The following is a 13,638-nucleotide window of genomic DNA, read 5'->3' on the forward strand; positions in this document are numbered from 1 at the left end:
GCCCATTATGCCACCTTCCTGGCCACACCTTTGTTGATTTGCTCATGAGAGAGTGAACTAGAGCATCACTACTGCCCAACTGCCTCTCAGTCTCTTCTGTATCTCATGCTAATAAGTAAATAAAATCTTAAACAAACAAACAAAAAACTTGAGAGCAAGATAGCTCAGCTGGAGGGGGCCTGTTCTGCCTGGCTCTTGCGTGCCACCCAGGTTCAAGCCTGGCTTGTGCCTCACTGGAGGGAGGTATGATGGTGCCGTGCCTTGCCATCCCTGTCTCGCCTCTATCTGAAAAGGTCACCCTAGAGTGAAGTCTTAGCTACAACAAAAACAGTGAGAGGGAGTTGGGCGGTAGCGCAGCGGCTTAAGCGCAGGTGTCACAAAGTACAAGGACCGGCCTAAAGATCGGGGTTCGAGACCCTGGCTCCCCACATGCAGGGGAGTTGCTTCACAAGGTCTGCAAGTGTCTATCTTTCTCTCCCCCTCTCTGACTTCCCCTCCTCTCTCCATTTCTCTCTGTCCTATCCAACAATGACGACATCAATAGTAACAACAGTAAAAACTACGACAAAAAAAAGTACAACAAAAGGGAAAACAAATTATATATATATATATATTTTAAGTGAGAATCCTGCTAGAGAGACTTGTGCCTTCTGTGCAGGAAATGGCTCAGCAGAAGGGCCATGCTAGGCCCCTAGGTCCCCCTCCCCTGTTGGGGTGCTGGGAAGGAACCCTTGGCCCCCACACCCTGGGCAAGAGAACCCACCCCAGCCCGGCTATGTTCTGCCTGCAGACCCGGCTCTACTGTACTGCGGCTGCGGTGGTGGCTGTGCTGTACCCCGTGTGCAGCGGCTTGCTCTACCTGGGGGTGAAGGAGCGGCCAGGTATGGAGGTGCAGCCTGTGGGGGGTTGGCGGGAGCAGGGGACAGTGCCTCCCGTGGGAGTGAGCTTTGGTTTGCAGCCCTGCCGAGCCCTTTCTGCCTTGCAGAGGCATCCAACCTGGCCTCAGGTCACGGCCTGAGCTTCCTGGCTGGGCTGGGCCTCACGGTGCGGTACCCCCCCTACCTGAAGCTGGTGATCTCCTTCCTGTTCATCTCTGCGGCCGTGCAGGTACTTCTTGCCCAGGCTGAGTCGTGTTGTTCAATTTCAAATTCTCAGTTCCACTGCACCACTGTTAGGCTGCCGATTTCATAGGGAGAAACCAAGCTTGATTGTGATGCAAAAGGACTCTCGTGGGAGCTGGGCAGTAGCATAGCAGCTTAAGCGCACTTAGCGCCAAGCGCAAGGACCTGCATAAGGATCCTTGTTCAAGCCCCCAGCTCCCCACCTGCAGGGGGGAGTCGCTTCACAAGCGGTGAAGCAGGTCTGCAGGTGTCTGTCTTTCTCTCCCCCTGTCTTCCCCTCCTCTCTCCATTTCTCTCTGTCCTATCTAACAATGACGACACCAATAACAACAACAATAATAACTATAAGAACAACAAAAGGGAAAATAAATAAACAAAAACAAATAAACAACAACAACAACAAATGACTCTCATGTCTGAGGTCCCAAAGTCCTGGGTTCAATCCTCTGCACCACCATAAATCAGAGCTAAGCTGTGCTCTGGTCTCTCTGTGTCTTTGGGTTGGGTGGTGGTCCACCTGGTAGAAAGCACATTTTTCAGTGCTCAAGGACCCAGGTTCAAGTCCTCAGTTCCCACTTGCAGGGGTAGGGAAGCTTCACAAATGGTGAGGCAGTGAGTGCTGCAGGTGTCTTTCTCTTTCTCCCTATCACCCTCTTTCCTTTCAGTTTCTGTCTCATTCCAAAACAAATAAAATATTTTTTTAAAAAGGGAGGGGGGACCTGCAGTTATTAGGTAACCCAGACAGACTGAAGGTTCAAGGAGAGAAACCTAGAACCAGTTTGTGGGTGTCAGGTGGACCCAGGCACTAGAAAGCTGACTCTGGGGGCTGGACTCTGGTGCACCTGGTTGAATTCACGTTATAATGCACAAGGACCCAGGTGTAAGCCCCCAGTCCTCACCTGCAGGGGGAAACTTTTCAAGTGGTAAAGCAGGGCTGCAGGTGTCTCTCTGTCTCTCCTTCTATCTTCATACCCCTCCATGTCTGGCTGTCTCTATCCAATAAATAAAGATAAAAGAAAGGAAGAAAGAAAGAAAGAAAAAAAGAAAGAAAGAAAGAAGGAAAGAAAGAAAGAAAGAAAGAAAACTGACCCTGTAAACCCAACTGATCTTCGTTATGTAAAGGGAAAGGTGGATGAGAAATGGTGCCCACACCGAGGGACCACATAGCGGTGGCAGCAACTGGGGCCTGAGTCCCTGTGTGGGAGAGTCGGCCTTGAGAGCCAGGCTGGGCCCCTGACTTTGAGTTTTCGCCGGCCACTGCAGGTGGAGCAGAGCTACCTGGTCCTGTTCTGCACACACGCCTCCCGGCTGCACGACCATGGCCAGAGCCTGGTGCTGACCATCCTGGTGAGGGGCTCAGGGCGGTGAAGGCACAGTCACCCGGGGGTCTGAGGAGGGACGCACATGGCGCTCCACGTGGCACATGTGGCCAGGGCTCAGGCATTTTACATTGATCTTCTTCGCCTGCGTTCTGCGTTCTAGTCGGGGTTTGAAGGTTGTAGCCCAGAGGGCAAGGCCAAGACTGCGGTCCATTCTTCGTGAAAGCTTGGGACTTGATGGCCTGGGTGAACCCCGACTGTGCTGACCCCGTCTGCTTCCAGGTCACTGCTGTGCTGAGTACCCCGATGTGGGAGTGGGTTCTGCAGAGGTTTGGGAAGCGGATGTCAGCCCTTGGGATCTGTGTGAGTGAGAATGGGGGTGGGGAGGGAGGGGCGAAGCTGGGGTGAGTGGAGGAGGCAGGGAGATGACCCCAGAGCCTGACCCCACTGCTGGGCCCCACAGGAGGAGACCTGGGGACCTGGTATGGGTAAGGGCCGCGGTATTGTGGGGGCGGAGAGAAAGCCACGCAGCGCACAACCCAGGTTTGAGCCCCAGCAGCACATAGCAGGTGCTGCAGTAATGGATGATTCTCTGGTGCTGTGCTGTCTCTCCTCTCTGAATGAAAAAGCAGCCCAGGGAGCCGGGCGGTAGCGCAGTGGGTTAAGTGCATGTGGTGCAAAGCGCAAGGAGAGGTGGAAGGATCCCGGTTCGAGCCCCCAGCTCCCCACCTGCAGGGGAGTCGCTTCACAGGCGGTGAAGCAGGTCTGCAGGTGTCTATCTTTCTCTCCCCTTTCTGTCTTCCCCTCCTCTCTCCATTTCTCTCTGTCCTATCCAACAACAACATCAACAACAATAATAAAAAACTACAACAATAAAAAACAAGGACAATAAAAAGGAAAAATAAATATTAAAAAAAATAATCAAAAAAAAAAGTAGCCCAGAGTGATAGAATCGTGCCTGAGGACTCAACTCTACAACAAAGAACCAAGGTCTGGTGAGAAGGTGGGTGAAAAAGCAGGAGGGACAGCACAGTGGCTGGAGCACTGGACTGAGTGAGATCGTGTTTGATTCCCGGCACTGCACGTGCCAGAGTGATGCTCTGATTCTCTCTCCTTATCACTCTCAGGTCAATCCGTGGGTCAGTAATCCAGCCCTAAAAAGTAAGAGCTAGGGAGTGGGCTAGAGCACACACATTGCAGTGTGCAGGGGCCTGGGCTCTAGCCCCCAGTCTCCACCTTCACTAGTGGTGAGTCAGTGCCGCAGGTGTCTCTCCTCTCCTCTGTCCGTAATCAAAAAAAGAAGAAAGAAAACAAAGAGAGAAAGAGGAAAAGAAAGAAAAGAAAGAGAGAAAGAAAGAGAGAAAGAAAGGAAGAAGGCGTGGTCCGGGAGATGGCACAGTGGAATCTAATGGTTTATCCACTGTACCACCTCCTGGACCTGATGGCACAGTGGCTAAAGCATTGGCCTCTCAGATATGAGGTCCCAAGTTCAATCCCCGGCAGCACATGCACCAGAGTGATGTTTGGTTCCTTCTCTGTCTTCCCATATCTTTCTCAGAAATAAATACATAAAATCTTAATAAAAAAAAAAAAAAAAGGCTGTCGGGAATGGTGGAGTCATACAGGTACCAAGCCCTAGTGATGACTCTGGTGGGTGAGAGAGAAAAGAGAGAAGAGGAAAAAAGAAAAAGAAAAGAAAGAAAAAGTGTGTGGGGGGGTAGCTGGCATAATGGTTATACAAAGAGACTCTCCTGCCTGAGCCTCCAAAATCCCAAATTTAATCCCATAAACTAGAGCTGAGTAGGGTTAAAAATAAATAAATAAATAAATAAATAAATAAATAAATAAATAAATAAGGACCAAGAGGGGAGGTAGGAAGAGGGTCAGGGTCGGCTAGCCTGTCTGTTCGCCCAGGTGATGGTGCCTTTTGCAATCCTGTTGGCTGCTGTGCCCACAGCGCCTGTGGCCTACGTGGTGGCCGTTGTGTCTGGCCTGAGCATCGCTGTGTCCTTGCTGCTGCCCTGGTAGGCTGGGCGGGAGGGCTGGGGGACCAGGGGCCTAAGAGCAGTGGGATCCCTCCCAGCATCCTTGCTGCTGCCCTGGTAGGCTGGGCGGGGCGCTGGGAGCAATGGGTCCCCCCAGTGTCCCTGTACTGCAGACCCCTGTGTCCTGCCTGTGCCTGGGAGGGGCTCTTCTACCTGCAGGAGCTGGTGGCCGCCAGCCCTGTGGCACCAGATGGGAGGGGACCCTCTGCAGGCCAGTGTGGGGACCAGCAGCAGGGCCCTGGAGGAAGCTGACTGGATTCTGGCTGACTGCGGCCCTCGCCCCAGGTCCATGCTCCCGGACGTGGTGGAGGACTTCCAGCTGCAGCACCAGCACGGCCCCGGCCTGGAGACCATCTTCTACTCCTCCTACGTCTTCTTCACCAAGCTCTCGGGTGCAGGCGCGCTGGGCATCTCCACCCTCAGTCTGGAGTGAGTCCCCGAGTCCGGCTGGAGTCCATGGCTGGTAGACCCCTCACCCTAGTTAGCCAGGTGGCACCATGAGTCCACTCCTTGGATACTGAGGGGAGCCAGCTGCTGTGCTCACACCTCAGCCCGCTGCTCAGTGCACAGGGCGACATGGGTCTTTCTTGGGGTGAGGGTGTATCCCTCCTTTTTCCCAGAGCTAGGACCTCACATATGTGTGATTTCATTGCTTCCAGGACACTTTTTCAATCAGAGAGATTAAGAGATACCTCAGAAGCAGACCTTCCTACACAATGAATCATCTCTCTCTCTCTTTAAAATTTATTATTATTATTGCCAGAGCACTGCTCAGCTCTGGTTTATGGTCGTGTGAGGGATTAAACTTGGGACCTGGGAACCTCATGCATGAGAGTTGGTTTGTATAACCATTATGCTATTTCTCCCCACCATATATATATATATATATATATATATATATATATATATATATATTTTTTTTTTTTTTAACAGAACACTGCTCAGCTCTGGCTTATGGTGGTGTGGGGGATTGAACTTGGGACCTGGGAGCCTTAGGCATGAGTTTCTTTGTATAGCCATTATGCTATCTATCCCCACCCTGTGAACTGTCTACCTCCCACCCTCCACTTAAAGATTTATTTTAGGGAGCCGGGCGGTAGCGCAGCGGGTTAAGCGCAGGTGGCGCTAAGCACAAGGACCGGCATGAGGATCCCGGTTCAAGCCCCCGGCTCCCCACCTGCAGGGGAGTCGCTTCACAGGCTGTGAAGCAGGTCTGCAGGTGTCTGTCTTTCTCTCCTCCTCTCTGTCTTCCCCTCCTCTCTCCATTTCTCTCTGTCCTATCCAACAATGACAACAACAACTACAACAACAATAATAATTAAAAAAAAAAGACAACAAGGGCAACAAAAGGGAAGATAAATAAATAAAATTACAAAAAAAAAGAATTCTTAAAAAAAAAAGATTTATTTTAGGGGAGCTGGGTGGTGGTGCACCTGGTTGAGCACATGTTACAGTGCTCAAGGACCTGGGTTCAAGACCCCCAGTCCCCACCTGCAGGGGGAAAGCTTCACAGGTGGTGAAGCAGGACTGCAGGTGTCTCTCTTCTTCTCTATCACTCACTTCCTTCTCGACTTGCGGCTGTCTCTATCCAATAAATTAAGATAATAAAATAAATAAATAGATTTATTTTAGGCTTGGCAAACTAGCTCCGTGGATAGTGTATTGCTTTGCTGTGTATATGACCCAAGTTCAAGCCTGGCTCCCACCACATAGGAGGGACCTTCAGTGCTGTAGTGTCTCTCTCTGTCTCTCTGAGAAAGTTGGCCCAGAATGGTGAAGCCCTAGTGATGACAGAGCAAGTATCTCATCTATATGACAAGACAGAGGCTAAGTGAAATAGCTCACTCGGTGACTGTGTTGCTTTCTCGTGTTCAAGCCTGACCCCCATTGTACTGGAGGAAGATTCGGTGCTCTGTATTTAGAAAAACTTAAAAAAAAAAAGAGGTGAGGGTCAGGCAGTAGCACAGTGAGTTAAGTGCACGTGGTGCAAAGGGCAGGGACCAGCATAAAGATACTAGTTCAAGCCCCCGGTTCCCCACCTGCGGGGGGGGGTCACTTCACAGGCGGTGAAGCAGGTCTACAGGTGTCTTTTTCTCTCCCTCTCTGTGTTCCCCTCCTATCTCGATTTCTCTCTGTCCTATCCAACAATGATGATAGCAATAAAAATAATAATAACAACAACAATAAACAGCAAGGGCAACAAAATAGACTCCAGGAGCAGTGGATTCGTGGTGCAGGCACCGAGCCCCAGCAATAACCCTGGAGGGAAAAATAAAATAAAATGAATAAAAATAAAATATTTATGAGGCTAGGGAGGTGGATCTCCCAGTAGAGAGCACATGGAACAGAGTGTTCTCATCACATGGGAGCACCTCATCGCAGGGGAGCTATTTCATGAGCAGGGAGTCAGGGCTGTGGTGTCTCTCGCGCTCTGCCTCTCATTCTCTATCTGAAAGGCAGGTCTGGGGCTGAGAGAGAGCATGGCAGTTCTGCAAAATGCTCTTCATAGTTGAGGCACTAAAGGTCCCAGATTTAGTCCCCAGCACCACCATAAGCCAGAGCTGAGTAGTGTTCTGGCCAATAAATAAATAAATTTATTTAATGAGAGGGGGAGAGAGAACCAGAGCATGTGTGCTGATGTGACACATCTAGAAAATACAGTACTGGGACAGAACTTGGGACTGGGGCCAGGTGGCGGCACACCTGGTTAAGCACACCCATTACAGTGTGCAAGGGCCTGGGTTCAAGCCCTTGGTCCCCACTCATAGGGGGAAAGCTTCATGAGCGGTGAAGCAGGGCTGCAGGGGTCTTCTGCCTCTTTCCCTCTCCATCTTCCTCTCCCCTATCAATTTCTGTCTCTATGCAATAATAAATAAATAAATGATTCAAAAAAGAAGAACTTGGGACGTCACCCAAGTCCCGTGCCTACCCAGGTGTCTCCTTCCTGGGTGCTAGAAACCTTTCTGAAACCCCAGCTCCCACACTCCCAGACTCCATAGCTGGTCCAGCCCCTTTCACCAGAAATGACCCCAAGTGTCAGGGCAGCGTGGGGGTGAGTATGGTGGCGCCTTCCCTCCTGAAGCCAGGCTGGGAGGTGGTGCCGGAGCTGGATGCCCAGGGCCATGTTTCCGCAGGTTCGCGGGCTATGAGGCGGGAGCCTGCCAGCAGGCGGAGCAGGTGGTGGTGACCCTCAAGGTGCTCATTGGGGCCGTGCCCACCTGCATGATCCTCGCGGGCGTGGGCATCCTCCTGGCAGTTCCCGCCCCAACCCACAAGGCGCCCAGCCAGGATGCCACCCGCCAGCTGAGCCTCCGGAGGTGGGCACCCAGCACAGCGGGCACACAGTGTGGGTGCCAGCACCCATGGGGAGTTGGGGGGCTGGCCAGGCAAAGGGCAGGGACCCCGGTGGAATGGACAGTCCCACCTGTGGTGACTGTCCTCACCTGCAGTGATACCATCTTGTCACTTGTACTCCTGACTGGCCCCACTCTGCACCCTTCTTTGACACCCTGTTGGAGGGTGCTCTGGGAGGGGTCCCCCCATTCCCCTTTCCCTCAGGGCACCTCCAACACCTCTTGTGCCAGGTGACCCCTGAAGCTGTTCCCACCCCGGGCACCACCTCCACCCCTTTCAGGTTCCAGATCCACGCTTGACTGTCACTTCCAGTGAGCCCCAAATTGAACCCCCATCTCCCTCTATAGCTGCTCCTCCTTTGTGAACGAGCAGCAACCTCCTCTCCTCCGGCCAGGGGGCGACACACGCACACACACGCGCAGCTCTCTGGGCCTCGTTCCCCCCAATCCCCCTAGGATGAGCTGGACGGCCTGCTCACCGCCCGGCTTTAGCAGCACACCGCCAAGACCTTGAAGGCTGGGCTGCATCCCATTCCTGTCTGTGTCCCCAGGGTGGAGCACTGAGCACCCAGCAGCCAGCACTGAGGGGCGGGGCAGCTGCTCAAACACTGCAGAGAGAAGCACACGGGGGAGACACCAGGCACACCCGGGGTGCTGCAGGGGAGGCGCTGCTACAGACAGGCCCCCCCGACCTCCCACCCCTTCACTCTCATTGTGGCTTCTCTCTCTCCCTCCAGGAGGGCCAGCTACAGCCTGGCCTGACGTGGGAGGAGGCCTCAATGCTGGAACAGCGTCTTCTGGGCTGCAGGCCCCCTGCTTCACGGGGTACACGGGGAGACACAAGGCCACCTCCTGAAAGAACCGGCCCAGGCTCACTTCTCTTTGTCTTGACTTTAGAGGCTGCGAGACAGCTCACTGGGGAAGGTGCACGACGTGCCGTGTGCAAGGCCATGTCCCAGTGCCCACACTATCCTGGGGGCACCGACATTCGGGGGGAAGTGCCAGCATGGCAGTGTCTCTCCCTCTCAGGCTGAAAAAATCAGCTGGAGCAGCAAAATTGAATGTGTGAGGCCCTGGCCACATTCCCAATCTTTTTTTTTTTTTCCCTTTAGATTAGATAAATGTTGATTTACAGGACAGTTGAGACCACATCGACCTGAAATGCTGGGCTCATTTTTTTGCCTGTTAAACAGACTCTCAGCCAGGCTTGTGCCCTGACAGTCTCTGAGCTGGAAGCATCCCACTAGTGACCCTTCCTGGGAAAGGGACCTTCCACCCACCCACCCCCCCAGCCTGGCCTGCAGACTCGCCATGGAAACACCAGGCCCAGCAACCTGCAGAACCGACTGGACTTTCCGTGCCTGACTCCCAGCAGTCTTGGCATTCTTCATGTCGGTTTGGCCCCCTTCCTCCTACCTCTGAGAGAAGTGGTTTGGCCCTTGCTGGTTTCGTGCCCCTCTTTCTCCCCGCCCCGTATGCTAAGGACGCGCAGAACCCCAGCAGCAGTGGAGAAAGAATCATGGGGAAGCACGTGGTGTGGTGATTTGACCATTCGTGAATAAAGATTGAACTGCAGCTTCTCAGCCCAGCCGTGTGTCCTCGAGTCTCTCTCTACCACCTCGACGCTAGCCCGGCCTGCTGGCGCCCCCGAAACTTTAACAACAAATGGCGCCCACGTGGACCGGACCTGCGCATCTCTCAGATAAGTGAAGACAATTTGGCTACCTATGCACGATGGCCTCGTCTTCTGCTTGGGAAGAGATCTCCAAAGATCTGCCCTTTCTTCACGAGACTGTTTCGCTGTTTCTGGAACATTTATCTCTGGACCACTCTGTGGTTTCTGCCCAACGCCAGCTCGCAGGAGCCCAACGCCAGCCCGCAGGAGCCGGCTTTCCGCCGCGTGGCGCGGGGCATTGGGCGCGGGCTCCCTCCACGCTGCTCGGCCGCTGGGAGCAGGGCAGCAGACATGCCAGGGCCGTGGCGGCCTATCATGGCCGCCACCCCGGGGCACCTCGGCCCGCGCCTTCTGCACGGCTGGCCCGCCCGCCCTCGTGCTATGAAGTCTGGACAGATCCCGGACCACCCGGAGACCGCGGGCTCCCTGCCGAAACTGGGCCCCCTGGCCGAGATCTCCAGCTTGGGTCTGAAGGCAGACGAGCTAGAACACGCAGAGATTCGTGCAGAGATCGCAACCTGCAATTCCTAGAAGTGGAGCTGCGTGGGAATGGAGCTGCGCGGGAAGCCACCTCCGGATGGTGACCCCCCCAACAACTAAGACAGTATAGATCTAAATTCGTGTTTAAAATGACATGTCTTCGCAACAAAGGTTTCTCTCCTTGTATATTAAAGACCATGTTTATGTGTGTGTTTAAAGTTTGGTAACATTAACTTGAAGGTTAAAAATATAACTTTAAGGCTATATTCTTACCAGACAGAGTTAAAGGAAAAAGGTTTTCAATGTAATTCTCATAAAGATAAAATTAACTTACATTTAAAGTCTGAGGTAAAAATTAGTTTAAATATCAATATATTTTAACCAAGTTGGTCTAAACAAAACCTGCGCACACCTAGGGTGTGTCTCCATCTTGAATGGGTGTAACAAAAGGTTAAATAGACTTGTTGATATGTAAAACTCTCGATTACCTTCTCTGTTAGAAATGGTAGATTACACAATGGCTATGCTAATGATTCTCATGCCTGAGGTTTTCTTTCCTTGATTCTTACATCTACCTTTTCACATTCTATTGTTTAAACTTTAAACAACCTTAAAATCATTCTAAAAAAGATTTCTAATTGTAATAGAGTTATCAATTGTGATTAAACTTCTAATGTGCTACAAGTTTGTTTCATAGTAAGTAAATTGCAGCTGTCAAGTTCTCTACAGAAAAGCAGAATTCCGATGGCTGACATTCCCCATGGAGACAGACGTACAACAATTCACCCCCTGGCGATTCTTCGGTGGACATCTGCTTTGGACTCGCAATTCTATCGGACTCACTGGTACACCTCGGACACTTTGCACAAAACTAGCAGCTTCCCTTTATGCTGCTGGGTTTCTCAAAGACTGACTGCAGCCATGCCTTGACACTCTAGGCCTCCCCCTCCCCCATGCTAGAAAATGCCCGTCGAGGCAAGTACGCCCCCCAGAGGCAGGAAATGTTTTTTTAAGCTGATAAAGTTTTGCCCAGAGGCAAAAAATGGCCCCCTCAGGCCCTCCCTTGGCAGCACACTGGTTCTTGTTGCCTGCTTACATGTTTCTCCATGTTTGTGCCAGTTTCTTTTTTGAAAATGCCTGTACGATATAGGTTTCTGTTCACCCCACACCCCTGGTACTGTGGTCATTTAGTTAAAAACAGAAGGGGGAATTGTTGGCATTCTTCGTGTTGGTTTGGTCCCTTCCCCCCAACTCTGAGAGAAATGGTTTGGTCCTTGCTAGTTTCGCTAAGGACGCCCAGAGTCCCAGCAGCGCCCGCGGAAGGAAAAACATGGGAAGCACAGGGTGTGGCAATTTGCCTGTTAGTGAATAAAGATTGAACTGCAGCTTCTCAGCCCAGCCATGTATCCCCGAGTCTGTCTCTGTCTACCGCCGTGACGCTAGCCTGGCCTGCTGGCGCCCCCGAAACTTTAACAACACAGCAGGATGACAGACACCAGAGGAATGGACAGAGTGGGGACAGATGGACATGGTGGGGGTGTCCAGTTAAGAGGCAGACGCATTGGAAAATAGGGGTTGGGGTGGCCAGGGCTCCAGAGGCATGTGTCAAAGCTGGCCCTTTGGTCAGAGAAGTTGACAACACTCTTTCTGTTGCTCTTGTATTATTGTTTTAGTTATTACTGTTGTTGTTGCTGTTGGATAGGACAGAGAGAAATGGAGAGAGGAGAGAAAGACAGAGAGAAGGAGAGACAGACAGACACCTGCAGAACTGCTTCACCGCTTGTGAAGTGACTCCCCTGCAGGTGGGGAGCTAGGGGCTTGAAGCAGGATCCTTATGCAGGTCCTTGTGCTTTGCACCTGACTCCCAACAACACTCTTTCTAAAAGTGAGCACAGATTAACATCCAGCCACCAAAAGTTTTTATGAACAAAAGTTATTTTTATGAACAAAAGTTATTTCTGTGGGAAAAAAAATTTTTTCTGTAACTTTTAAAATCTTTTTATAGCCCAGGAGGAACCTGGGAGGTGACTCCCTCGGTAGAGTCTGTACCTTGTACAATATCTCTCCCAGAGACAGTGTCTCTACAAAATCATGTTCCCGGTGCTCCTATAATTTTATTTTTGTTGCTAGCATTTGAGCTGGGGCTTCACACTTACAGACTCCACCGCTAGTGGTAGATTATTTTATTTTATTTTTTTTCCAGATAGAGGGTGAGAGAAACAGACAGAGGAGAGACATCCCATCATTGCTCCACTATTCATGAAGTTTGCCCTGTGCATGGCCTCCCATGAAGGGAAGCCCATGACTGCCCCAGCTTCCTGATTGGAATTTTCACATGACAGTGAAGGTGATAGGCATTCTGGAGCCCAGGGGACTCCTCCTGTTGAGAAGAGTTCACAGGACAGAATCCTGGGGAGGAGTAAGCAACAGAGAGAAGACTTAGAGATCCTTAGAAGATTCCCTCAAATGCCCGGAAGGGTATTGATTATAGAGATAAGTATGCAAGATAACACTTCTTTTAAAAAAGGACTGATAGGACCAGAGGACTAGCTCACCCAGGTAGTGTGTTGCCTTGCCACATACAGGGCCCACGTTCCAGCCTGGCCTCCACTTCATTGAAGGAAGTTTCAGCTCTTTGATTTCTTTCACTTTCTCTGCCTCTGGCTTTCAAAAAACAGAGCTGACAAACAGGTATTTATTAAAAACAAAAATGCTTATTTGAATACACAATTAAAAAGAAAAAGCAAGTCTTAAAGTGGCTTTTTTTTTCTAGAGCACTCAGCAGCTTTATGGTGTTGTGGGATATTGAGCCTGGGACTTCAGAGCCTCAGACAAGAGTCTCTTTGGATAACCACTATGCTATCTGTCCCCACCCTAGCAAATAATAAATTGAGAGGTGATATGTTGGGAAATTGTGCGGATGTGGTTGAGCTTGGCAGGGCTCACAAAGCACCCTACATTCCTGATACTATGGCCTATCTCCATAATGATTGTTTTGCCTGAAAGATCCCCACCCATTCCATTCCTTTGATCTATCTTCTTTCTACCCTCAAGACTCTCCCTGCCTCCAGGGTATTATTATTAATCCTACCAGTTAAAACCCTCGCAACTGTTGTTGGGGAGGTCCATACCATTTGCAGACCCCTTTTGCCTTTCTCCACCCCTTTCCTAACCATGTATGGTATTGTCGAGCCACTTCCGTTTCTGTCTTGTCTCTTCTGTGTCCCGACCTGGAGGAGGGCGGACATGCAGACCGGGAGGCTGACGCTGGCCATTGTGGTTTGCGCCACGTGGCTTAACCAGGTGTGCTAGCAATATAAATAAAGATTTGTATTGCTTTGCCGCCATGAGCTTGATTCCTAGGTCATTTCTCCCTCTCACAAAGCTTGCCTGACAGTGCCACTGGCAACATCTATTAATGATCTCTGGAACACATAGACCATCCCTAAAAGGGAGTCGGGCGGTAGCACAGCAGGTTAAGCGCACATGGTGCAAAGCACAAGGACCATGTAAGGATCCCGGTACAAGCCCCCAGCTCCCCACCTGCAGAGGAATCAATTCACAAGCAGTAAAGCAGATCTGCAGGTGTCTTTTGCCCCCTCTCTCTTCCCCTCCTCTCTCCATTTCTCTCAGTCCTATCCAACG

General features: G+C 51.2%; 1 protein-coding gene across 1 annotated transcript in view; it reads left to right on the plus strand.

The window, feature by feature from the left end:
* MFSD2B (MFSD2 lysolipid transporter B, sphingolipid) overlaps positions 1 to 9,170 on the plus strand; it is a 29,575-nt gene extending 20,405 nt beyond the window's left edge. The window contains exons 7-14 of the mRNA XM_007516775.2: positions 791 to 881; positions 986 to 1,107; positions 2,385 to 2,468; positions 2,723 to 2,803; positions 4,355 to 4,464; positions 4,771 to 4,914; positions 7,620 to 7,802; positions 8,576 to 9,170. Coding sequence (XP_007516837.1) covers positions 791 to 881; positions 986 to 1,107; positions 2,385 to 2,468; positions 2,723 to 2,803; positions 4,355 to 4,464; positions 4,771 to 4,914; positions 7,620 to 7,802; positions 8,576 to 8,600 — 840 coding nt within the window. The 3' untranslated portion in view covers positions 8,601 to 9,170. The remainder of the gene's footprint in view (positions 1 to 790; positions 882 to 985; positions 1,108 to 2,384; positions 2,469 to 2,722; positions 2,804 to 4,354; positions 4,465 to 4,770; positions 4,915 to 7,619; positions 7,803 to 8,575) is intronic.
* The last annotated feature ends 4,468 nt before the right edge of the window (positions 9,171 to 13,638 follow it).

This window comes from Erinaceus europaeus, chromosome 3 (genome assembly GCF_950295315.1).
Source record: "Erinaceus europaeus chromosome 3, mEriEur2.1, whole genome shotgun sequence".
Taxonomy (NCBI): Eukaryota; Metazoa; Chordata; class Mammalia; order Eulipotyphla; family Erinaceidae; genus Erinaceus; species Erinaceus europaeus.